Raw genomic sequence first — 27,238 nt, 5'->3', positions numbered from 1 at the left:
TTTCACGCGTTTTAAACATTTATTGAAATTTTCCGATGACCCTGAAGGGATCGGTTCTGCTTGGGCCTCTCACTGAGCAGAAACATAATTATTTAAACAACCCGAGCAGAAGGAAATAACAACAGCATAAGGAACTGTGTTATTTGGGTAAAATAACTGAATAATAGAATCGATTATTTTTAAGTTATTAACGTAACACATTATGTTCTTAACTTGTCTGTCATAAGCGGCAAAATAACAAATATCATAGCAAAAAAATGTTCTTGGAAAACTATTTTAATAACTTGTTTTGTTAGTTTCAATAACAACTTAATAACAGTGAATTTGAAATATTTATATAACAAATTTTGATATTAATATGTTATTGATAAAAATTAGAAAACAAAATTTGTTATAATATCAAAATCGTAACTAAGAAAATTATGATATTTATTATATAAAATTATTCACTTTGTCTCCCACAAAACCCACCAATAACATGAGTAACAATACTTCATTCTAAGAGAATGTAAAAAAATCTTCCAGAAATTTCTCCGGGAGTTCTTCCACAAAATCATTCACAGATTTTCAAAGACTACCCCAAAAATTCCTCTAGAATTATGAACAGAATCCCTTCAAGGATTTCTTCAGAATTTCCCGTGATTATGTGTGATTATGTGAAGAATTACTTTTGGAATTTTTAAGAAGATTGCGCCATGAGTTCTATTGAAGACTTCTCCAGGGTATCGAAGGGGTTTCCAGAACTTCCAAGTGTTTTTCCGAACATTACTTATGGAATTTTCAGAGGAATCATTCAGAAATTTCCGTCCTTACTGAATACAAAAATGAAACAAAACAAAAAGACAGGTCATTATTATCAAATTGTGAAATTTGATTTCAAAACTTGGTACTGTTGTGCCATTGTTGATAAGTTGATCAATAGTGCAACAATAACAAAACATGTTATTGAAATGTAATTGAGTGAATGTATATCAATAGCTCGATTATAACAAAATGAGATTGTCCAACAAAATTTGTTATGGAAAAGCTATGCCTAGATAATTAAATAATAACAAAAAAAGATATAAAAACAGGTTATGTGATTTCGTAGTTATTAATTTGATATTCTCCTCTGCTCGGGAATAAATAGAAAAAAATCTCTTTTGATTGCCGGCTCTCAAAAGATTAAATTTTAACCAAGTAAACAACCAATGCCGTGGGTCCATCGCCAGCTTTTCAGGCGAATCCTTGACCTACATAATACATCTCCCAACCACCCACTCCGTAGTACTTATGGGAGTGTCACTGAGTCGGAGGCCTCTTAAATAAGTGCTACATCAACACTTCCTTCAAGTAACGGTAAAGATGGGCGTGGCCGGGAATAATGACATTTGTGCTTTTGGTATTCTTGCATAAGATTGGAGCGAAGTTAACTTCCCGGCCTTGTTCCGAAAAGCAGTCCGAGCAAGATTAGCAAAAGGTGCATAAATGTTGTTAGTATCCAATCTACGAAGTATACCGTTACTACGTTAACGCTAATGCTAACGCTAAACTAAAAGGTTTTTACCGATCGATAGTCTAAGGTATTTCCAGGGGTACCTGAAGGTCTCAGGGATGTTTAAAGGAGTCTCAAAGAGTTCCAAGTGGCTCTAGGGTACTCACGGTCGCTACAGGGGCGTTTCAAGAGCCCTAATGCGATTCTGGGGATCCAAAGGAGTTTCAGGGAGTACCTGTAGGTCCCAAGAGCATTTTAGGGGGCAACAAGAGCATTTTAGGGGGGAGTTTCAGGAGCGCTTCTTGGGGTCTCAGGGGCGTTTAAGGGTCTCCCAGTGTTGGCTAATGTTGTATACTGCCGTCACACACTATATTTATGCTTCGTTTCATTCTATGCAGGAATGTTATTTGCCTTACAATAATGGAAGTTTGTAATGACAGTTTTGCAATATATGCCTCAAGTCATACAGTGGATCCTAAAACTGCGAATAACTCACTCGGCTAGCTAATGAACATTAATTATCGAAACAGGTTTCGGGGGCTTTCGAAGGTATTGCAGGAAGTTTCAGAGGATTTTCGGCGGGTTTTATAGGCGTAACAGGTGCTCTTTAGCTGGTTTTGGAAGTCTTAGGTGCGTTACTTGGGGTAGTTTCAAAGAATGCTGAAATGTTATCAAACGCCCCTAACCTCTCGGAGCACCCTTAAAACGTCCCTGAAACCCCAGAAACTATTAGAAATTCCTTGAAATGCCCCTGGAATTCCTCGTTATGAATTTTTAAGGCACTTGAAACCCCACTCCCATTAAATCGCTCTCAAAGCCCCTTGAATCGTCTCTGAAACCTTCTCAATGTTATTGAAACGCCCTTAAAATCACCGTTATCCCAAAAACCGTCAACGAAGCCTGACACCAAACACCTAAAAGGTTCTTGAAGTTCTGTTACAACCCCTTGAAACGTCTATGAAGCCCTTTTATGGGTTCTGTGGTAACTTCCTGGAATCCCCCTTTTGCTTTATCTTGAATGCCCAAGCGGAAGACCGGGCTTGCCAGGTGGTCAGATGCACAACGGAGGGGTTTTGGGAGTTAAACCCCTCCCATTGCCGATTTTCCATACATTAGGCACCCCTCCAGTTAGCCTAGTGATTACGGCTATTGATCGCCAATCCGGAGACGGCGGGTTCGATTCCCGTTCCGGTCGGGAAAAATTTCTCGACTCCCTGGGCATAGTGTATCATTGTACTTGCCTCACATTATACAAATTCATGCAATGGCGGGCAAAGGAAGCCCTTCAATTAATAACTGTCGAAATGCTCAAAGAACACTAAGTTGAAGAGAGGCAGGCCAAGTCTCAGTGGGGACGTGGAGCCAAAAAGAAGAAGAAGAAGAAGGCACCCCTCCGCCCTTTGTCAAAATTGAGAAAAAAACCCTCCCTTGTCGCCTTTTCTATGCACGGACCTGCCACCTAGAATAACCTCGTTATGTTTCTGTAATTTTTATCTTGATTATTATTCATATGTACTGGAAGTCAATCAAAATTCCTTTATCACAATTACAAAAAATCATGTTTTTTTTAGATTTGCAATAAAAGTTCTATGAAGTTGGAAGTAATTTCACAGCAACTTACTTCACAGAAAAATGATTGTTGTTTCCCAGAGTTCCAAAAAAATTTTCACCGTATTTTTATTCAGAAACTCCATTACGAAATCACTCGCGCTCATCTCAAACCTGTAAGATTATAAGTGAAAAGATTTTAATTTAAACTAATGTCATAATTACTTTCACTGAACGACTCTTAGAAATACAAAGAGATTACCGCCACAACAACATTCAAAACTGTGAATGTGTTTAGATGAAAAAAATGCATCAGAACTTTCCCAGAAAATTTTTCAAAAAAGTTGTCAAAAAAAGAAAGATTTTTTATGAGTATTTCACTTCAATCTGTTTCAGTTATCAATGAAGAATCTCTCAAAAAGAACAGTGCTATTCTACTGTAAGTTCATCTGAGTATTCCTTTTAGAATTTTAATAGAAGGTGGTTTTAAAAATTACCAAGGTTATCCAAAAATTCAACTCCAATCCAACTATTTGGACAATATCGAAAAAATCATGGTCGGATTAATAATTGAATCCCTCAACCTCATCATATTTCATTCTGCTAAAAACTAGTGCCTAAATCGCCTGGGCTATACAGGCCCTCTACAGTAGATATATCAAATTTGAACCCATCCATCCATTAGTTGTAATTAAATAAATTTCTTTGAAGACTAGAAAAATATTACCACCAACTTTGTCATTTTCGATGCCACAAAGCACACAAAACTCGAACCAGCATGTGCGTATAATGCTGCATTGCATCGGATGAAAATGCACCACGTATCGAGGTGACATACATGGTTAGAGACAGAGAAGAGAAGGCTCTGATTCCACTAATTGAAATACCGCAGTCTCACATAAACACAAACAACAACAAGCCAAACAAGCAAATATGGGATACATGCGAAACCCACCCCTTCTCTGCACTCTTCTCTGCAGCACCGACTGGTGAATGTGCTGCTTTGGCTGGTCCTACCACCCATCTCATCTCGCATGGGAGATAAATTAATTTGTCAAAAACGTCGTTATCAGCGCAGAGATACGAACAGTTTCGATTCAAATTGTGCGTTCGGTTGGGAGCTAGTTATGTAAATAGAATTTCGAAGTGCGTCGTGGCTAACCTGTTGTTAATAATTTCCAAGAAAACTTGGACTCATCAATGTATATGAAATACATTTTAACCACAATGTTGAAGAAAAAGAAAATAACTAACCGTCCCTGTGTCGTCAACTTACATATACAGTCTGACATCCACCATGGGATGCACTAATGTCATTAAACAATTTCTCGACTTATCCCGTCTTCGTTCCCTCGAAGTCGCGTATTTTTCATCCTTTTTTTCTTTTTCCCCTTTTCTCTCTTCCCCATCTGCAGTATGTAATCAATTTTCCCGCGGCGTGTTCGCCATGCTCGGTGCCGTCTCGCCGGATTCCTTCGACACACTGCACTCGTACAGCAACACGTTCCAGATGCCGTTCGTCACGCCCTGGTTCCCGGAAAAAGTCCTGACGCCGTCGTCGGGCTTTCTGGACTTTGCCATCAGCATGCGGCCCGACTACTACCAGGCCATCATCGACACCGTGCGGTACTACGGCTGGGACCGGATCATCTACATGTACGACTCGCACGACGGTAAGTACGGGATGGGGCCATGCATTGGGGGACGTTCTGAAATTGTTTTCGATGCGTTTGGGCAGTGAGTGTGTGAAATGCTTCACAACCAATAAAAATAGAACTAGTTTCATAAATTGAGTTTGTCAACCTGCTAGCATTCTATCAAAAATGCATTTCGGGTTCGCAAATGGCCCTTTCCTAACTTTTTCACGCCAATGAACTTTGATATTTTACAGGCTGACTTCTCCCACGTCGCAAAAAAAAATCCACTCTAACATGAAGCATCCCGTTCCATGGCGCAAAAAAAAACAAGTAGACGCGCGTCAGCGAATTTCCGCGGTAAAGCAAAACTACGTCAATGATTTTATCGCAGATAATGTTATTTTGATGAAATTTAGCGAGAATCTGTATGTGTGTGCCACCTTGCGGAACACTGCACTGCACTGAACACCATACATAGAGCGGGATCATGCAGCATTCTCGTTCTGGCACTCGCTGATGGCTGGGTGTTAGGAATTTCTCTCCGAGCACAGTGGTTCACAGTGACGGCAATAGGGACAAAAGACACATGCAGTTTAGTATGGATGCACAGTTGGGAAACAGTTGTTTTTGAACTCTTCGGAAATTCCTTCAGGAGTTGCTTCAGAGATTAATCCAGGAACTTTCCAAGGGATTCCTACACGAACTCAAAATCCTCAAAGAGTTTTTCCGAGTAATTCTTTCAGGAAATTGCACTAGGAAATCCTTTTAGATTCCTTCAAGAATTTCTCTGAAAATTATCCAGGAATTTCTCCAGGGATTCCCAGAGCAACTCATCCATGGATTTCTTCAGATTTTTCTCCAAGTTTCCTATTCCAGGGTTTCGTCTAATCATCCATAGTTTTCCCAAGACTTTTCAAAAAATTCTCAAATAGATTCCTCTAGCGGTTCCTCCAGGGATTTTTCCAAGAATTCCTCCTGGGATTACTCCGTGAGTTCCTCCAGGGAATCCTCCCGGTATCCGGATTCTTGAAGGAAGTCCTGGAGTATGAACTGATGGAATATCTGGAGGAAATGCTGGATGAATTCCTGAAGGAATACTGGAAGCACTCTCTGGAAGAATTCCAGGCAGAATATTTGAAAACATTTCTTGGTAGATTCCCTGCTGGATTTCTTCGAGGAATTCCTGGAGGAATCCTTGGAGAAATCCCTGGAGGATTTCCTGATGGAATTCTTGAAGACACTCCTAGAGAAATCTCTAGAGAATTTCTTGGAGGAATCTCTGGAGGAACTCCTTGAAGGATCTTCTAGTGGAATCCCTAAAGAAACCCTTAACGAATCTTTGAAGGAATCCTATGTTGAGGAATCTCTGGAGGAATTTCTTGAGAAATCCCTGGAGGAATTCCTGAAGAAATTCTTGGAGAAATGCTTGAAGGAACTCCTAGTGCAATCCCTGGAGAAACTTCTTGAGGAATCCTGATGTAACTCCTTGATAAATCTCTGGGGATTTTTTGAAAAGGAATGCCTGGAGGAATTCCAGGATGAATTCCAGGATAAATCCCTGCAGAAACATCTGGAGAAATGTTTGGACAAATTATTTTAGAGATGCCTTCTGTTCCTTTGTTTTCTCCAGTGTTTATCCAGGGATTCCTTCACAAATAACTCTAGAGATTCCTTTAAGAATTGCTTCAGAGATTCATCCAGCAGTTCATCCAATGATTTCTTTCTGAATTCTGATAGTCCTCCAAGTGCCTGGATTCCTAAAAAACTCCGCATGAGGATTTATCGGAGAAATACCTGGAGAAATCCCTGGTGGAAAAGCTAGAGGAATCACTACAGGAATCCTTGGAGGAGTTCCATCAGCAATCTGTGAAGAAATTTCTTGAGATAACCCCAGGAAGATTTCTTGGAGAATTTCCTGGATGACTCCTGGAGAATTAGTGGAACTTGTTTGGACGATTTCCTGGAGAAATATCTGGAGCAATTACTGGGAAAATTTCAGGAGGAGTCTCTGAAGGAACCCCTCGAAGCATCCCTGGAGGAACTCCTAAGGGGCTGTCCATAAACCACGTGGTCATTTTTTTGGGACTTTTCAACCAATCCCCCCCCCCCCCCCCGCGTGGTCATTCGTCCATACACAATTTTTTATTTGTCCATACAAAATGGTCATTGGCCGAACCCCCGCCCCCCCCCCCAATGACCACGTGGTTTATGGACAGCCCCTAAGGGAAATTGTTGGAAAATCCCTGGATAAACTTATTGAGGAATTCCTTTTCTGAGGAATGCCTGGAAAGTGCAGCGATACCCTGAGAAACCACTACATTTTTGAGCACTCAAAAATGTTTTCTCAGAAATCTCAGAGAAATTCCTGGCAAAAAATCGTAGGATTGTATTGGTTGGAAGAATTCCTGGAGAAATTCCAGGATGAATCTCTGGAGGAACAATTAGAGAAATCTTGGTGGAATTCCTAAATCAACACTGGAGGATTCACTGGAGGAATCCTTGAAGAAATTTGAGGAGAATTCTTTGGAAGATTCTCTGGGGTAATACCTTAAGAAATCCGTAGAGGTATACTTGAAAAATATCCTGATGGAATCCATGCAGGAATTTCTGAAGGAATCACTTAATAAATCTGTGGGGGAATGCCCGGAGAAATTCCTGGCAAAATCACAGAGGAACTGCTGAAGGTGCTTAGTGGAATTCCTGGAGGACTCACTGGAGGAATCCTTGCAGGATTTCCTAGAGAAATTCCTCCAAAAATTCTTGGGGGAATCACTGGGAGTATTCCAGAAGTAATCCCTAAAGGCAGTCTTGTACGCAGGAAAAGCGACAAAAGAGGGGTTTTTCATATTATTGACAAAGGGCGGATAAGTAGGTGAATTGATTCTTGCTTATCTATTTACTCACTTGTCTCACGATAGATTGTAACAAAAAATTGTAATTTTCTAAAATTTCACAACGCAAAACAAACACAGAGACCTTCTATAAAACCCGGTGTTTGAGAGGTAGTTAGTCAGTTGGTGAATGAGTTTCCCTGTGAGTGGGATAAGTTATTGCGTTTATGAGTTAGTGACTTTGTAAGTTAGTGAGCTGAAGAATGCGTGAGTTAGCAAGTGAATTGGCGAAGGAGTGAATTGATATGTTAGTGGGTTGATGAATACATTATTTGAGAAGTGAATGAAGTAATGATGAGTGAATGGATTGATAAGTCAGCGACGAGTAAGTGAATTAAAGATTGATTGACATGGTGAACTATTTTGTGAGGTTAATGAGTAAAGTTTTAAGTTAATTGGGGAGTGAATTGATTAATTTGGTATGTAAATTGCAAGTTAGTGGTAAAGTTGGTGAGAAAATGCAATATTAAGTGTGAAAAGGTTGTCGAGTAATTGAATTGATGGGTGAGTTTTTGAATAAGTGTTTAAGTGAGTTATTGAGTGAGCAGATGAATTATAATTAGTGAATTAGACACCAAGTGACTTGATGAGCGAAGCAATAAAATTTGTAAAGTGAGCTTGTGAGTGAGTGGGCTGGCGAGTAAGTGTGAGGAGGTTCAAAAGTAAAGTTAATTTGCAACATTCCTAATGAAGCCAACTTTTCACAACGAAATGATAGAAAGCGTAACAAAACGTTGTTACTTTTGAACAAATGAAATGAAATCTCCATGGTAATGAGCACAAGGTTGTTGTTGCCAGCAATTTAAGTCAGACCGTTTGAACGGATTGGACCAAACTGTCAACTGATCTCAGCAGATATTGTTTTTATCCTACACTACCCTCCAAATCCAAGGCATGAACGCTTTCATCCAAGTAATGCTAGCTACCGCAACATTGCATGGTGGAGGGGGTTGGCATGGGGATCATTATCCTGTTATGGTATCTCCTACCTTCAAGTTTTTCAATTTTTTTTACTTGTTTCTCAACCAATCTTTTTGGTCACATTTATCATTAACGCACACACTTGCTTACTAACTAACTCATTTGCTTACCCGGTCACTCTATTACGATCTGACATATTAAACTATAAACTCACTACATTACTCACCAACTCACTCATTCACTCATTTACTCACATACTCATTCATTAACACGCTCAGAGAGTCACTATTTCACTAACACACTAGCTCACTTACTAACTCACTTGCTCATCTGCACTAATCAATATATCAGCTCACTACATCAATCACTAACTCACACACTACTCACTACATTACTCACTAACTCATAACGTCACATACCAGCTCACAACAACGCTCACTTACAGGCTTACTTACTCACTAACTGACGCTCTTGGCAACTCACCCACTCGTTAGATTATTAACTCACTACATCGCTCACTAACTCACACATGTTCACTCACTAGCAGACTCGCTCACTAACTAACTCTTTGACTAAATTATTAACTGTTTCACGCGCTCACGCGATGTCCAAAGGGAAGTATTTTGAAAAGTGAATATACCCAAAATGTTATTCCCTAGGATCGTAGATTTGGACTTCTAGTTTCAAAATCTATGCGGCTTAAAATTTTTCATCTTGGATTTTGATATTCTGAATTTTTTCCCTTTATTCCCATACAAATGTATGAGAAAAAACCAAAGATGGAATGTTTTAAACCGTACATATTCTGAATCTTGAAGTTCAAAAATACGGTTTTTTTAAAAAAAAACTTTGAGGTACATTTACTTTCCATAATACTTCCCTTTGGACATAGAGTATCGCTCACTCACTCATTTACTTGTCAGCTCACAACATTACTCACTAACTCACTATATCACTCACTTACTCACTAACTTATTAATTTACTCACTAGCAGGCTCACTCACTAACAGGCTCACTCACTAACAGTAGTGAGCACACCTGCCTTCGGAAGGGAAGTAAAGTGTGGGTTCCGAGATGAACTAGCCTAGGGTTAAAAATCTCGTTAATACAGATAAAAACCCTAATTAATCCACCTAGCAGTGATGGCGCCTTTCTCGAGCCTTCGAACCCCGTTTCAATAAAACTCAAGCGAAATGTTGATGTATATCGCATTTTCATACCGTTAACAGAAATCCATTTCATGATATCAGAAATCATATAGTTTATCTGGCTTTCAATGTTTGAGCCTCAAACTTTTAAGAAAAAGACGCTTTCTTGAATTTGAAGCCGCCATTTAGGATTTAAGGTTGCCATCTTGGATGCTCTGGTCGCCATTTTTGGCGTCCAAGCATCTTCCCTACGAAAAATATACTTCATTAAACAGCCGCCATCTTGAATTTGGAGCCGCCCTCTTGTATTTTGGATCAACATCTTGGATATTCTAGTCGCTATTTTTAGAATCCAGACATCATCCCCATACCAAATATACCAATAATGCATTGTTTCAGGCCCTAAACTCCATTAAACATCCGCGATTTTGAATTCGATGCCGCCATCTTAAATTTTAGATCGCCATCTTGGATATCCTGATCGCCTTTTTTGACTCTGGAAGTCTTCCCCATATCAAGTATACCAATATAGCATGGTTTTAGAGCCTAAAACTTCATTAAACAGCCGTTAGAGCCTAAATCTCCATCAAACAGTCGCCATCTTTGATTTTAGATCGCCATCTTATACATTCTGGTCGTCATTATTTGACTCCAGACTTCTTCCCTATACCAAATATACCCATATTGCATGGTTTTAGAGCCTTAAACTTCTTTAAACTGAGGCCATCTTAAATTTGAGAGCTAAATCTCTAATAAACAGCCACCATCTTGAACTTTGAGCCGCCACCTTGAACATTTGGCTGCCATCTTGATTTTTGGACCGACATCGTGGAGCTTCTGGTCTCCAGTGTTGATTTCCGCACAAAACTCATCAACCATGCTAAAGGTTACAAAAATCGCCCAGTTTGATGTATCGCATGATAAGGCTAGTTCAGTTTTATATACGGTCAGTTCTACCTGTGCTGGTCCGGATCACTGAAATGGTCATAACTCCGGAACGCCTTGACCGATCTGGGCCATTTTTGATAGCAAACAATTCCGGTACGATTCAAGCTATAATCCGAAAAATCGGCCAATGGGAAGTGCCTTAAAAGTGAGTGAACTTATTTTGCGCATATACATACATACATACATACATACATACATACACACATACAGACATAATCTCAATTCGTTGAACTGAGTTGATTGGTATATGCGACTTGATCCTCCGAGCCTTTTTTCGGAAAATCGTTTTTTGAGTGAACATATAGTATTTTAGTACACTAAGTGTACGAGAAAGGCAAAACACTACTTTCGAGCTTTTTAGCTTTAGTTATCTAAACCAATAGATTCTAAGATCTTTTTGGTAGAAAATTTAATAATCTTTTAAATGCGATAAGTCAAAAACATGTAAAGCTCAATTATTAACGGTTGAGATTTGACCATATGCGTAAAACATTTTTTTCACCGGTCTGAACCTGTTTGCTTGCTAACGTTCATAAGGTTATCAAAAAATCCTAGCTTTGCTGTGTCGCATACATAGGTTCAGTTTAATTTTATATTTAGCCGCTTTCGGAGGGACACCAGGAACTGGTTACGGCGCTACCGGCTGTCCCTAATGTGGTCCTAACCTATTTCTTTGATAACCAGTCATCAGATTATTAGAAAAGCCGTTATTTGTTGTATCGCATGCATGGGTTTGATACTCGTTTATATTTGGCCACATCCGTCGGGACCCCCGGAATCGGTTCCGGAACACTACTGGTTCAGATATGGCCTGATATTGTTTTCCTGCTTACCGTTCATAAGATTATCGAAAATGCCGCTGTTTGATGTGTCGCATGCATCGGTTTGGTACTCGTTTATATTTGGCCACTTCCGACGGAACATCCGGAACCGATTCCGGAACACTACCGGTTCAGATATGGTCTGATACTGTTTTCCTGCTTACCGTTCATCAGGTTATCGAAAATGCCGCTGTTTGATGTGTCGCATGCATGGGTTTGGTTCACTTTTATATTTGGTCATTTTCGGCGAGACACCCGGAACTGGTTCCGGAATACAACCGGCTGTCTCTAATGTGGTCCTAACGTATTTCTTTGATAACCAGTCATCAGGTTATCAGAAAAGCCGTTATTTGTTGTATCGCATGCATGGGTTTGGAACTCTTTTATATTTGGCCACATCCGTCGGGACCCCCGGAACCGGTTCCGGAACACTACTGGTTCAGATATGGTCTGATATTGTTTTCTTGCTAACCGTCCATCAGGTTATCGAAAATGCCGCTGTTTGATGTGTCACATGCATGGGTTTGGTACACATTTATATTTTTCCACTTCCGGTGGGACATCTGGAACCGGTTCTGGAACACTACCGGTTCAGATGTGCTCTGATACTGTTTTACTGGTAATCGTTCAGCAGATTATCGAAAAAGCCGCTGTTTGATGTGTCGCATGCATGAGTTATGTTCAATTTGATATTTGGCCACTTCCGGCGGGGCACTCAGAACCGGTTCCGGAACACTACCGGTTCAGATATGGTCTGAGACTATTTTCCTGCTTACCGTTCATCAGATAATCGTAAATGCCGTGGTTTGATGAGTCGCATGCATGGGTTTGGTGCATTTTCATGTCTGGCCCCTTCCAGGGGTACCGATCCAGAACACCTAAATGGCCATAACTCCGCAACGGCTGGACCGATCCGAATCATTTTCATTAGGAAACAATGGGACCAGATTCCGCGTCGAATGAGCTATCGATCGTTGAAATCGGTTGATATTTACTATCTAAAAGTGAGGTGACCTTTTTTTGTACACACACACACACACATACACACACACAGACATCATCTCAACTCGTCGAGCTGAGTCGATTGGTATATGAAACTTGCCCCTCCGGGGGCTCTATCAAAATTTCATTTTTGGAGTGAACATATAGCCTTTCGGTACACCTTGGTGTACGAGAAAGGCAAAAACACCTGCCGTTAAGCGTTAACACATATTAAACGAACATTTACTCCTATTCCCACAAACTTTACTTAAACGTTCAATATATATTGATGTTCTCCGATTTGCAAGTGAACTATACCTTTCTCTGGAGGTGGAAAAATCTTAATTTGAACTTTTGACTTTCGAATTATTGAGAAGTGAACGCAATTGAACGATTAACGGACAGTTATCGTTAACCGTTACCCGAAAAATTGTGTTTGCCCATCAATAGCTCGAAAACTAAAGTTCAAATTGAACTTTTTTCACCTCAACAGAAAAGTATACCTCACTTGTATAATGGAGAACATTGATAGAACACTTTTAAGTGACATTTGTGGGAATAGAAGCAAATGTTCGTGCGAAACGCGGCAAGCGTGTCCACCACTGCTCACTAACAAGATCACTCACTAACTGGTTTACTAATTTATAGACTAACTCAGAGGTTCCCAAACTTTTTGCTACCGTGGCACCTTTTGACATTTTCAAAAATATCACGGCGCACCAACAACTTTTTACAAAGAAGTTTTACCATTTCAACACTAGGTCGGCGTTAAATCAGACCGTACCATGCGTTTTTCTATGATTTTGGAAAAAAAATCTCATGAAAGCACTTGAGATATTAAATCAAGAACGATAATGATTAACCTGAGCTTGTTAGGGGAATATCTGTAAGTAAAAAGAAAATCGTGTTAAGTACTGCTCTTTTGAATCAAGAACGTTATTTTCTCCAATATTTTAATTCTTTTATAATGAAACATCTGCATCAAACTAACGACGAAAAGTTTTGATCTGTAAAATTTCTTTTCAAATATAAATCGCATAAAAATCTTCAATTTCATGATTTCTTAGAATCTAAAAACTAGGTTCTTAAAATGCCTATTTTCGCCTTTCTCGTACTTACACTAAGTGTACCGTAATCCGGGGTCAAATTGATCACTTTAAAAAAACTTTTGCGGATAACATCAGTGCCAATTCAAATATTGCCAAAAGAATTTCTGTAAAACCAGTACTCAGTGGATCTCCATGGAACCATGTGGAAGATTTTTGTTCAACAAATTTAAACTTTAAGTTAAATAACTCCAAATATCAAAAAATTGGAAATGCCACTTTGGGGCGAAATTGATCAATACACAATTAAGCATCGGTTGGAAAGGAAAATTTCCTTCTCCGCTTAATTTTGCTCTTCTAAAACCGAATAACGCGTTTAAAATCTTACAACTAGTGAATTTAATACTTTAAATGCAAAATTAAATTTTGAAATTTCCCCTTAAACGCCTAAAAGTAGGCAATTAAATTTGGAATAAGTGATTTCTAGCGCAATAAATGACTATTTCATCATAAAATGAACTTTTTTATAACTATTTCATGTTCTGTTCCTAACCAAGGTTCCACAAAAATGTTAAAAGAGAGAATTTACGGGAAGTCCCATTAGCAATCAATTGTTCAGAAGCAATGATTTCAGCTTAATGAGAAACACATTGCAAATTCCTAAAAAAATAAGGCAAAATTAACTTTTTTAAAAAAAATTAAAAGTCTACACTCATCTCTAGACAGCTACGAACCAGATGACGTAAAAAGTCTAAGATCATTACGACGCTTAGGAGTTCCTAGTATGGAATTACAATGTAGTACCCGAATGATCAATTTCACCCCGCTGATCAATTTGACCCCGGTTTACGGTACTGGAAAGGCTATATGTTCACTCCAAAAATGACTTTTTGATAGAAGGCCCGGAGGGTCGAGTCACATATACTAATCAACTCAGCTCGACGAATTGAGGTGATGTCTGTGTGTGTATGTATGTGTGTGTGTGTGTGTGTGTGTGTGTGTGTGCAAAAAAACTCACATCAATTTTTGGCAGTAAACCTCAACCGATTTTAATGACCAATGGCTCATTCGACGCGGAATCCGGTCCCATTGTTTCCTATTGAAAATGGTTCGGATCGGTCCAGCCGTTTCGGAGTTATGGCCATTTAGGTGTTCCGAACCGGTACCCCTGGAAGGGGCCAGACATGAAAAGGCAACAAATCCATGCATGCGACCTATCAAACCACGGCATTTGCTATTATCTGATGAACGGTAAGCAAGAAAATAGTCTCAGACCATATCTGAACCGTAAGTGTTCCGGAACCGGTTCTGGGTGTCCCACCGGAAGTGGCCAAATATATAATTGAACATAACCCATTCATGCGACACATCAAACACCGGCATTTTCGGTAACCTGATAAACTGTTAGCAGGAAAATTGCATCAGACCATATCTGAACCGGAAGTGTTCCGGAACCGGTTCCGGATGTCCAGCCAGAAGTGGCCAAATATAAAAGAGATCCAAAATCATGCATGCGACACATCAAACGGCGGCATTTTCGATAACCTGATGAACGTTTAGCAGGAAAACAGTATCAGACCATATCTAAACCGGTAGTGTTCCGGAACCGGTTCCGAGGGTCCCGACGGAAGTGGCCAAATATAAAAGTGAACTAAACCCATGCATGCGACACATCAAATCACGGCTTTTTCTATAACTTGATGGCCGATTACCTGATAACCTGATGAACGTTTAGCAGGAAAACAGTATCAGACCATATCTAAACCGGTAGTGTTCCGGAACCGGTTCCGAGACCCGACGGAAGTGGCCAAATATAAAAGTGAACTAAACCCATGCATGCGACACATCAAATCACGGCTTTTTCTATAACTTGATGGCCGATTATTAAGGAAGTAGGCTCAGACCACATTGGGGACTGCCGGTTGTATTCCGGAACCAGTTACGGGTGTCTCCCCGGATAAAAGTGAACCAAACCCATGCATGCGACACATCAAACAGCGGCTTTTTCGATAACCTGATGAACGGTTAGCATGAAAATAGTCTCATACCATACCTGACCCGGTCTAGTTCCGAAACCGTTTCCGGGTGTCCCACCGGAAAAGGCCTAATATAAAAGAGAGCTAATCCCATGCATGCGATACAACAAATAACGGGTTTTCCGATAACCTGATGACTGGTTATCAAGGAAGTAGGCTAAGTCCACATTAGGGACTGCCGGTAGTGCCGGAATTAGTTTCGGGTGTCCCTCCGAAAGCGGCCAAATATAAAATTGAACCAAACCTATACATGTTACACAGCAAAGCGCGGCTTTTTTTTTGATAATCTTACGAACGTTAGCAAGCAAAAAGGTTCAGACTATACAGGGTGTTAGGTTCGTGAATGCAAACTTTTTAAGGTGTGATAGAGAATCATAAATGGTGAAAACAAAATTTCTACGCATATGGTCAAATCTCAACCGTTACCTAGTAATTGAACTTTATGTGTTTTTGAATTTGCTTGCCTCAAACTGGCTATAACCGAAGACTACTTTATCAAGAAGACTTGCAATTCTGTTGTTTTCCCATGCTAAGGGCAAGCGTCACCAACGGCACCGCCGGCTGGTGAGCTAAGGTGGTACCTTTGTGTAAAAGTTTAAGAGGTAATTGGTGCGAGTATGAAAATTTACACACACTATCATGAATAGTGCCACCTTCATCCGGAGTGGCGCTGCTAGCAGTGACTCCCGATTTTCAGCAGTGCTGCAAGTCTCCATGATAATGTGGTCTTCGCTATAACTTGAAAATGGGCAAGCTTAACGCAGCTTTTTAACCCTCATTCGAAAGATTATTAAATTTTTTACCAAAAAAGATCTTCGAATCTTTTGGTTTAGTTAAATAACTTAGTTTTCTAAAGCAAATAAGCTAAAAAGTAGTGTTTGTTTTTGTTAATTATCTTTGAAAAAATGCGTAATGAATTTGAATTTTCTCTTAGGCAAATCTGTGGCCTCTGTTCCGTTTTACAATTCGTTCTTTGACATCAAACGTCAAGCTCCTCTCGTGTTCTTGTATTTCCGAATTCAACATTGTATATCAGATCATGAATTTGCAACTGTAAAGGTAAGCACTTTTTTGCACACTGTGTGCCGCTGGAGCTAGTGCACGCTGGTATCAGCGGTGTCATGGTCGCATTTTTTTCCGCAATCAAGTTCGCAGATTGCGAACAATCCTCGGTACCCCGTTACGTAATTTATTTTTAGGCCTTTTCCTGTCAGATCGGTGTAACACGCTAAATATAATTTACACAAAAGGCAACTTACACGTAAAAAATACACGGTTATGAATATTATTGGGTACCGGACTGGGCACACAAAATTTAATGGTTTTCTTTGGTACATCGAGGTCTTGAAATTAGTCTATGCTGGTATCTAGTTTTGCACCGCGCACACAGTCTTGATCATATGCCGAACCAAGACTGCTGTCGTTATGAAATAAAAAGACAACGCCGCCGATGTGCGGTGTAAGAATATAAAGGTTTGCAATCACGAACCTAACACCCTGCATTAGAGACTATCGGTAGTATTCCGGAACCGGTTTCGGGTGTCCTGACATAAGTGGCCAAATCTCAAAGTGAACCAACGCCATGTATACGACACCTCAAATCACGGCTTTTTAGGTAACATGATGTACAGTTGACAAGAAAAAAGTCTTAGACCATATCAGTGTTCCACGGAACCGATTTCGTCTGTTACGCCGGAATATTTCAAATGTAAAAGAGAATCAATACATGTGACATGTCACATGACGGTAACCTAATGAACGGTTAGCAAGAAAATAGTCTCAGATCAAATTTGGGTCAACAGATTCTTTCCGGGAACCGGTTCCAGGTGTTCGCCGGAAATGGTCAAACTTAAAATTGAACCAAACTCATCGTATGCATGCACATCAAATAGTGGTATTATGAAAGAGAACAAAACCAATGTTAGAGATAAATCAATTTGTGGCTTTTCTGATAGCCTGATAAATTTTGAGTTTTAATCTGATACACACTAAGATTCAGATGTTCCAGCTCAGTAATTTTTTCACTGAGTTCAGTATTTTTTCCATCTTTTTACTGAGTTTTCAACAGCAGATTTATCTCGGTACACTCGGTTATCGTATTTACCGTTCACCAGTAACGATATTTACCGTGTATCAGTAACTTTTGACAGTTTATTATCTGAGCTCGGTAACTCATTTACAGAATATCCGCAAAAGAAACAACCGAGCGTACCGAGTTAAATCTGCTGTTGAGAACTCAGTAAAAAGATGGGAAAAATACCGAGCTGATTCTAGTGTGTAGATTAAAAGTTAAGAAATGATCAAAGTCTTCATATATGCAAGAAAACAATATCGTGACCAAAGCAATCTCAACAAATCAAACCATTCCAAGTTCCTGCGGTGTAATTATAATGTAGGATGAATCAATAATGTTATGGGAAAATTGATCGCATCAACACTGAATAAAGTTTATCCGATCTCCTTTTGCGTCCAAAATTACAGTTCACAATTTGGGTTCATAAGGAGGTCAAATTTTACATGAGTCATATTAAGCGTACAAGTGTTCTTAGGATCAGCTAATGTCGACGTAAAGATTAGGCCGATGCAAATATTTAATTTGTTTTATGTCACCCCCCCCTTCAAAAATCTCAAAATATTGAAAGGGCGAAAAAAAAAAACATGGCGTCTCATGACTCCATTTTCAATAGACAATTTTTTTACAAGCAACTATTTTTCAATAGTTGGTAAAAATTCCAATTTTTCAATAGTTTTTTTTTTCGTTTGTTCCTTATTTATTTTTGTCCCCCCCCTCGTACCTGATGAGAGGTCTCGGACATAAAAGAAAAATAATATTTGCATCGGCCTTATGAGTACATATTCGACGAGAAAGGCACTACCACCACTAGGTGGATTAATCTGGGTTTTTTTAAAGTAAATTTGCTTGAAATTTCCAGAATTTAACAAAAAAAAAATAGGTTTCTGTGCGATTGCAATGCAAAATCTTCAAATTTGTAAAATAGTGTGTTTGTAAAATTTCATGAAAAATAGATCTAAAAATAGATTGTTTAGAATCTGTGAAAGTGACACAACGCAAAAAAGGGGGTTCTTTGAAGTCAACATACAGAATGTACCAGAATTGTTTTGCGATAGTGATGATAGTAAAAATGGCACCCCGAAATGTTTGAGACAAAACGAAGAGTGGAACATTGACAGTAATTATTCTGGAAAGAGCTTCTAACATGCTTATGAAATATTTGCTTTGAATTACTATTGATAAAATAACTATAGATAAATTGAAAACTAACCGGAATCCTAAAAAAGGTACAAATAACAATTTTAGAAACATAAAAGAAATATGTCAGAACTCCAGAAACTAGAAAAATTGGTAAAAAGTTTCATGAGATATCAGAAATTACATTCCTGGAACACTCGATGATTTTGTAACATTTATTTAAAACTAAAAATTTGGAAAAAAAATATCCCCTTTGAGTGACTTTCTTCCGAAGACTGAGGCAGTGGAATGAAATAAAAAAGGCTGTCAGCTGACACTAGTTTTACTGAACAAAAACAGCAAATAAAGATATTTCGCGTTTGAATAATAAGACTTTTTCTTTTCATCATGGTTCAAGAGACTACGGTGCACCTGAGAATAGTTCACGGCGCACCAGGGCGCCGCGGCGCACAGTTTGGGAAGCACTGGACTAACTCACTAATTCAGTCATTCACTCACACATTAGTTTACTAAGAAGCTCATTATTTATTAATTCACTATCTCACTAGCTCAATCAGCCAAATACTTATTAATCCACTTCTGCACTTATTAACTCGCTAAACCACTCACTTGTTTTTAAATTCATCCCACTAACTTACCAACTTTCTTACTCACTAACTCTTAAACTCACCCAGCCCAACTTCTTACTCACTAGCTCACCCATTTTCGCCCACTCATTCACTAAGTCATTTGCCACTCATTCATTCACCGACTCACTCACTTACTCATTAGCCCACTCTTTTACCAACTTAATCACCCACTCATTAATTCTCTCATCAATCAATTCACTCATACATTAACTCATTTATTAACTCCCTCATTTACTAACTCGCTCATTAATCCGCTTAATAAATTTTTTTATTGACTAACCCACTAATTCACTCACTGATACACTAACTCCCATGGAACATATACTCATAACCTCTTGTACTCACTGCTTCACTGACTCAATAACGGATTCACTCACTAATTCATACACACTTACTCACTAATTCGCTAATTCGCGGAACTCACCGTCGAAACCCGAAAGAGACATGGAATTACACTGAAATAAATTTTGTTGTAGTTACTAGCGAATCCATGGTAAAATTAAGAACTGCTCCAACGATTTTCAACCAAATGCAAAATTTTGTTAATTGTACTGAAACATTGTCAATATTACCATGCGTGCGGTACCGTTGACTGAAAACATTCTTGATGCTACTATTTTGGCATTGTAATTTTGACCACGTTTATCTAAGACGCCCAACATTCAAGTCGGCGTGGGCGAAATTACAATGCCAAAATAGTAGCATCAAGAATGTTTTCAGTCAACGGTAAGCCACACATGGTAATATTGACAATGTTTCAGTACAATCAACAGAATTTTGCATTCGGTTGAAAATTGTTGGTGCAGTTCTTAATTTTACCATAAATTCGGTAGAAACTACAACAAAATTTATTTTAGTGTATGAAAAAGAAGTGTTCATGCTCGGAACATCGGCTCGCGGTTGAAATTACTATTCTGAGGGTCAAGTTGAATACACATTGCCACTAAATTTGTGCAGACCGAGATTCGTTTCAATTCAACAGATTAATGTTTTCAATTCTACCATGGACCCGATTTACAATCAAAACAAGTTTCTGTTGGCAATTGGTTTCAAACCAAGAACTTTGAGATCACCATGCTCGCACGCTACCACTTGGCTATCGAACCGTTTGACATGGAGGAAACAAAACGCACACAAGAAGCGTTTGTTGGTCGACGATCACGTTTTGCTATGGTAAATTTGTAAACATTTTTATGCTGGTCATGACCGCAATTTGTCTTTCAGTGTGGTGTGGGCTCGAAGTCAGTTTTGGTATCTAGCCCTTGATTGCCTGTTTTGTGGTACAGCTAGTTGAAGCGCCGGTCCACCGATCACGGATAGGTGGGTTCGAATCCCACCGGAACACGAGTTTTTTTTTCATAATTTCGTCTCTAAATTTATCAATTAATCACCATTCTGTTTCTTCCAATCTTTTTTCAAGCCAGTAAAGGGCAACATAGACATATACTCTGCTTCGAATATAAAGGACTATTAAATTCATTCTTTTTCGCCACTGTGCATCGACTGGCACGGTGACAGCAGCAGCCAGCGCTTCGACGTGCCCGACTCCCGACCTTCATACATCTGCACTACGAGGCTAGGCATTACGCTTCGCCAAGCTAACGCGCGGAAACCGGAAAACTGGCTATAAAACATTAAATTAAATTCTCGCCTCAGTAATCCATCATGGTTTGGGATGTGAAGGTTTTCTGGAACGGGAACCAAAATCGCGCGCGCCATTCTTGGCATTTATGTTGTGCCACACAGGACGGGATGCTTCCCGGGGAAGTAAAGTAAAATGTTTTCTGAAAAACGTCTCTCCTTAAAGTCATCTCACGTTATGGCAAGTGGGTACCTATAGGTGTACTCACCTGGTGCCACATGGATCACCCTTTTCACTATGTATGAATGTGCTTGTGCTGTGCACTGTTTGAAAAAGTAGGGCAATTATAACCTACTGATAACATACACAGAAACCTCGCCGCCCGCCCTGAGGAACCACCAACAAAAAAGCCATCAAGCAGGTGAAATGGAGAGCTCCGACTCGAGAGTTGCACACAAGTGGCAGCAAACGTTGCAGCAGCCACCAGCACCTGACTACTGACTGCAGAGAATGAGTGCGTTTTCGGTTTTCTAAATGGATGAAAGGTAGAATTTCAAAGCGAAGTACATCCCGTAAAACACACCACTGTTATGGGTACCCCTTACACCACTGTCATAGCACTTCAACTTCTGATTCTGTGGGATGGTGCACGGAGGGAATTTCGATCCTACTATTTATAACAAACAGGACTTGAGAAAGACGACCAAAAAAGAAGCTGGAAGTAAGTCAGATGACAGGCGACAGACAAGACAAACGACAGACGACAGACGAGACAGACGACAGACGAGACAGACGACAGACGAGACAGAAGACAGACGAGACAGACGACAGACGAGACAGACGACAGACGAGACACAACAGACGAGACAGACGACAGACGAGACAGACGACAGATGAGACAGACGACAGACGAGACAGACGACAGACGAGACAGACGACAGACGAGACAGACGACAGACGACAGACGACAGACGAGACAGATGACAGACGAGACGGACGACAGACGAGACAGACGACAGACAAGACAGACGACAGGCGAGACAGACGACAGACGAGACAGACGACAGACGAGACAGACGACAGACGAGACAGACGACAGACGAGACAGACGACAGACGAGACAGACGACAGACGAGACAGACGACAGACGAGACAGACGACAGACGAGACAGACGACAGACGAGACAGACGACAGACGAGACAGACGACAGACGAGACAGACGACAGACGAGACAGACGACAGACGAGACACACGACAGACGAGACAGACGACAGACGAGACACAACAGACGAGACAGACGACAGACGAGACAGACGACAGATGAGACAGACGACAGACGAGACAGACGACAGACGAGACAGACGACAGACGAGACAGACGACAGACGACAGACGACAGACGAGACAGATGACAGACGAGACGGACGACAGACGAGACAGACGACAGACAAGACAGACGACAGGCGAGACAGACGACAGACGAGACAGACGACAGACGAGACAGACGACAGACGAGACAGACGACAGACGAGACAGACGACAGACGAGACAGACGACAGACGAGACAGACGACAGACGAGACAGACGACAGACGAGACAGACGACAGACGAGACAGACGACAGACGAGACAGACGACAGACGAGACAGACGACAGACGAGACACACGACAGACGAGACAGACGACAGACGAGACAGACGACAGACGAGACAGACGACAGACGAGACAGACGACAGACGAGACAGACGACAGACGAGACAGACGACAGACGAGACAGACGACAGACGAGACAGACGACAGACGAGACAGACGACAGACGAGACAGACGACAGACGAGACAGACGACAGACGACAGACGACAGACGACAGACGACAGACGAGACAGACGACAGACGAGACAGACGACAGACGAGACAGACGACAAACGAGACAGACGACAGACGAGACAGACGACAGACGAGACAGACGAAAGACGAGACAGACGACAGGCGAGACATACGACAGACGAGACATACGACAGACGAGACAGACGACAGACGAGACAGACGACAGACGAGACAGACGACAGACGAGACAGACGACAGACGAGACAGACGACAGACGAGACACACGACAGACGAGACTGACGACAGACGAGACTGACGACAGACGAGACAGACGAAAGACGAGACAGACGACAGACGAGACAGACGACAGACGAGACAGACGACAGACGAGACAGAAGACAGACGACAGACGGCAGACAATTACACAAACATACAAACAAATGAACAGACGAACAGATAAACAATAGAACAGAAGAACAGATGAACAGATAATATCTGTTCATCTGTTCAAAACAGATAAACAAACAAAGAGACGAACGTCTCTCTGATGAACAGATGTACAGACGAACAGACGACAGATGACAGATGAACAGACGCACAAAGAAACAGCCGAACGGGCGATAGATGGTGAAGGTGTTAGTGACATTAGTGGCACTTATCTAAGATACACCTCATCGATAGATGCATTCGTATGACCCAATAATGACAGGGTTAATTTCCTGTAAATGCTGCTGTTGGCCCAATGACCTGAATATCAATAATACTTTTGCAGGACAAAACCCTGTTTTAATTCTCCCAGTGCCTACCATAGTATCAAGCACTAGCAATGAGTAAAACAAAGCGGAAATGAAATGCCAGAGCGAGAGTGTGATGCAATATGCAAAACTTTGTACCTATGCCGAGTTCTGTGAGTTGACAGTTGCATTCATGCTTTTATGGGCCGCACAGAAGGGAAACTGAGTCGCTGTACCTAGTAGCTGCACCGACGACGTATAGAGTGCCGAGCAGTGGCAGTGAGTGGGTGTATGAAAAGAAAACTTTAAACGCTCACTTTTCCTCCCCTGTGCTGCTGGCTGGTGGCGGGTGGTCCTTGGTTATGTGACAGCCAAGAGCGAAGGTGCACTCGAGTGGAAATCCAGATGCATGACGCTCTCTTTTTCTCCACTATACAGAGTGGCGCTGACACCAACTGCGATGCTGTTGGCTGGCTGGCTGGAGAAGATGAATATTTCACACACAAAACTTAAGGATGTGACACTTTCAAGAAGATGCTCCAGAATGGCAGCAGGAGCAACGCCAACGCCGAGAATGATTGATGCTGAGACAATTTCCTAACGTTATCAACAAGTGGATTGCGACTTTGTTGCTGCATTTTCTTTTTCAAGAGCTTTCCTGGCGACGCTGATGGTGGTGGTGGTGCACAAAAAGTATCAGCTCTTTAACATCGTAAGCACCTCTCCAATTTATATTCCCATTACGGTTGGCGGAATAAAAACCCCAACCAGATCACTTCATTTCCGCTGACACAGTTTTGTCTGCCGTTTTCTCCGGCTTTGCATACCACTACCATCAGGATAGACAAAGTTGTAGGGCACCAGCCAGCACAGCGTACTGCAGCCATTTCGTTTCTCACACAGCTCTAGGAGGAGATGGAGTGCTAGACCGAAATTTAATTTTTGAAACAAAAACATTCGCTTTACCCTGCTTTGGGTTGTTCCCAGTGAACCGGAGAGCTAAATATCTTCTTGCAACAACATGGGCAAATGAAGCTGGTGATGTTATTGCAGCACATGTCGCTTTTCATGTCTGTTGGTTAGGAGATTCTCAAATTTTAGTAAGTAGAAAATAAAGCAAATTGGACTTGATGCAATTCATTTATGCAATTTAAAATGTTATCATTTTATGGCACATTTCAATGTATTTTCAAATTTAGCTATTTTGCCGAAATTCAGATAACAAACATCATGTTTCGTCGATATTCAGTACAAATGTTAGAAAAGTCTCTTCTATATATGATATTAAACTTCAACTCCTAAACATAAAACATAATCTATGTTTTTTTTTAATTTTTTTTGTGCTTTGAGTCTTTGAGGACTTAAGAAAAGATACATTTGTTAGTTTTTTGATTATTTGCACTCCTCGCACTCCCCAAAAAAAATTTTCAGCATTTCATCCAAGGATTTTTCAATCAAACATCATTCAGAAATCACTCCAGGGATTCCTTAGTAAATTTTTTCAAGATCCAAAAACCTTGCGAGGATCGTTTTTTTCTATTCGTTTATTTTTTCAGGAAAATGTTTAGAAATTCTTCCAGTAATACCTTTAGAAATTTCATCAAGAGTTGCTCCAGCATTTTCTCCAAATAATATAACAAAATTTTACATCAAAATTTCCTCCATAAAGAATATTAGAAATTGCTCTTAGGATTTGTCCGTAATTTCGTACCGGGATTATTTCAGACACTGTCGTGGTTATTTATTCACGGTGTCCGGCCATTTGGCCGAATGCCGTCTGGCCGAAAGGATTGTTTGGTCAAATACCGTTTGGCCGAATCATGATCAACAGAACTCAGAGGAAGTTTTTGACAATCTTACTGCCAATATGATCATCAGAAGTATTTCCTTCTTTTAATCATAGGCTATTTTTTCTAGTTTTGATATTCATGGATTGGCGTTGAAACTGATCAAGGATTTTTCCTTCTTCGAATCATAGGCTGTTCTTTTGAGATATACTGAGACGAGAAACAATGTCATGGTCACTTAAGTTCATCATTCATTTTTCGGCCAAATGGCGTTCGGCCAAATGATCTGAATCCTTTATTCACAAATGTATCTAGCAATTGCTTTAGACATTCCTTAACCGGTTTCTTGATAAACTTTCTCAGTGATCTGGCAGGATGTTTTTTTTTCAAAAATCATTCAAAAATGTTTCTGGAGATCCCTTTGGACATTCTCCAACAACTCCTTCCAAAATTCCGACAATATTTTTTTTTGCAAATTTTCTTCAGGGATACTTCTTCAGGAATTGAACTAGGGATTCTTTTAGAAATGCCACTATGGTTTCAGAAATTTCACAAAGAACTTTTATGTGTTGAGGTCGAAAAAAACAAGTTTTTTAAATTCTTTTGTCTTAAAGTATGAGTTAAGAATGCTCCGTCCAGTTTTCATAGAGATCCAAGCAGTAGGAGCAAAGATATAATGTTTTGCACCTCGCTTCCTTATGAGTGCGTAGTGTAAATTTGCAAAATAACACTTTTCTGGTTATTCCAATCGTACAAGGACACCACAAGGTCCTCTAGTAATGTTTTTGTTTGGGGTATGCGGTATCAGTTGAGCCGTTGGACTGTTATCATAGTCACGGCAAACCTTAAAAAACACGTTTTACTGGAATTGACGTAAAACGTGCATGACGTAAAAAAGAGAATTTTAAAAAAATATGTTTACATACTTTTACCAAAATTCAAACTTTTCCTCATTTTACGCACTTTAACATATATAACCACCTATGAAAATCTTGAATAGATTGCTTCCAAAATTTCCACCGGAATTCTTCCAGAGTTTTAGGCGGGTGTTCTTTTGAAATCTGCTCTACATAGATATTTTTTTTTACATTTGAGGGGGTTGGAACAAAGGGGTGTCACTTACAACCACACAAACCATTTTCGAGCAAATGAGGTTTAAAGTTTTTGACAATTTTTCATCCCATACAAAATGTACGCAGCTTCAAAATCGACATTTTTCTACGATTTATTGTAATTTTTCTAATCATCGTTAAAATAATCTTAAAACAGTTTCTGAAAGCTTGAAATCTGAAAAATGTTTTGATATGCTCAGCTCAAAACCGACAAAATGGTCATTTTTACCCCTTTGATTCTGGGCCCCTCAATTTTTTAAAGAAATTCTTCCTTTGATTTCTCTTGGGTATATAAGAAATACTTTAAAAAGTTTCTTCAGAAATTTCTGCAGCGATTTCTTCGGAAATTCCCAAAGAAATTCCTTTACGAATTCTTCCAAAAAGCCCTTTGAGTATTCATTTGAAAATATTTTTCAGGGATCTTTCTTCAGAAATTACACTGAGGTTGTTTTGAAAATTTCTCAAAAAATCTTTTAGAAATTCCAGCATGAAATTTCTTACTTGGATTTCTTTGCAATTCCCCCCAGGGATTCTATCAAAATTCTTCATGAAATGTCTAAAGAAGTTTCGCAACGGCATTCAGTAGAAAATCTTCCCTTGGTTTCTTGAAAATTCCTCCGTTGATTTATTTGAGCAATCCAGAGAGACTTCGGAATGTTCTCTCGGGTTTCTTTAGAATTAACTGTAAAAATTCCAGATTCTTTTATTTTTTTAAGGTTCCCTTCAAAGATTCTTTCTTAAATGTTATAGAGATCAATTTGGATATTTTCTCCAAGATTTTCTACAGAGGTTCTTTAAAAAGTAATCGAAAGATTCTTCTAGAAAGCTATCCATGATTTTTTTTAGGAATTTCTAAAAGAACTCATGGAAAGTTTTCTCAAATAAGTGTTTTCAGTTTCGGACCATT

At 39.9% G+C, this 27,238-nt stretch overlaps 1 protein-coding gene across 2 annotated transcripts in view; it reads left to right on the top strand.

Annotated features, from left to right (window-relative positions):
* LOC109622846 (glutamate receptor 1) overlaps positions 1 to 27,238 on the top strand; it is a 634,036-nt gene that overhangs the window by 378,833 nt on the left and 227,965 nt on the right. For both annotated transcript variants that reach the window (XM_062854092.1, XM_062854091.1), the window contains exon 3: positions 4,438 to 4,695. In XM_062854092.1, coding sequence (XP_062710076.1) covers positions 4,438 to 4,695 — 258 coding nt within the window. The remainder of the gene's footprint in view (positions 1 to 4,437; positions 4,696 to 27,238) is intronic.

Source organism: Aedes albopictus, chromosome 2, assembly GCF_035046485.1.
Source record: "Aedes albopictus strain Foshan chromosome 2, AalbF5, whole genome shotgun sequence".
Lineage (NCBI taxonomy): Eukaryota > Metazoa > Arthropoda > Insecta > Diptera > Culicidae > Aedes > Aedes albopictus.
This window is presented reverse-complemented; position numbering and strand designations above follow the sequence as displayed.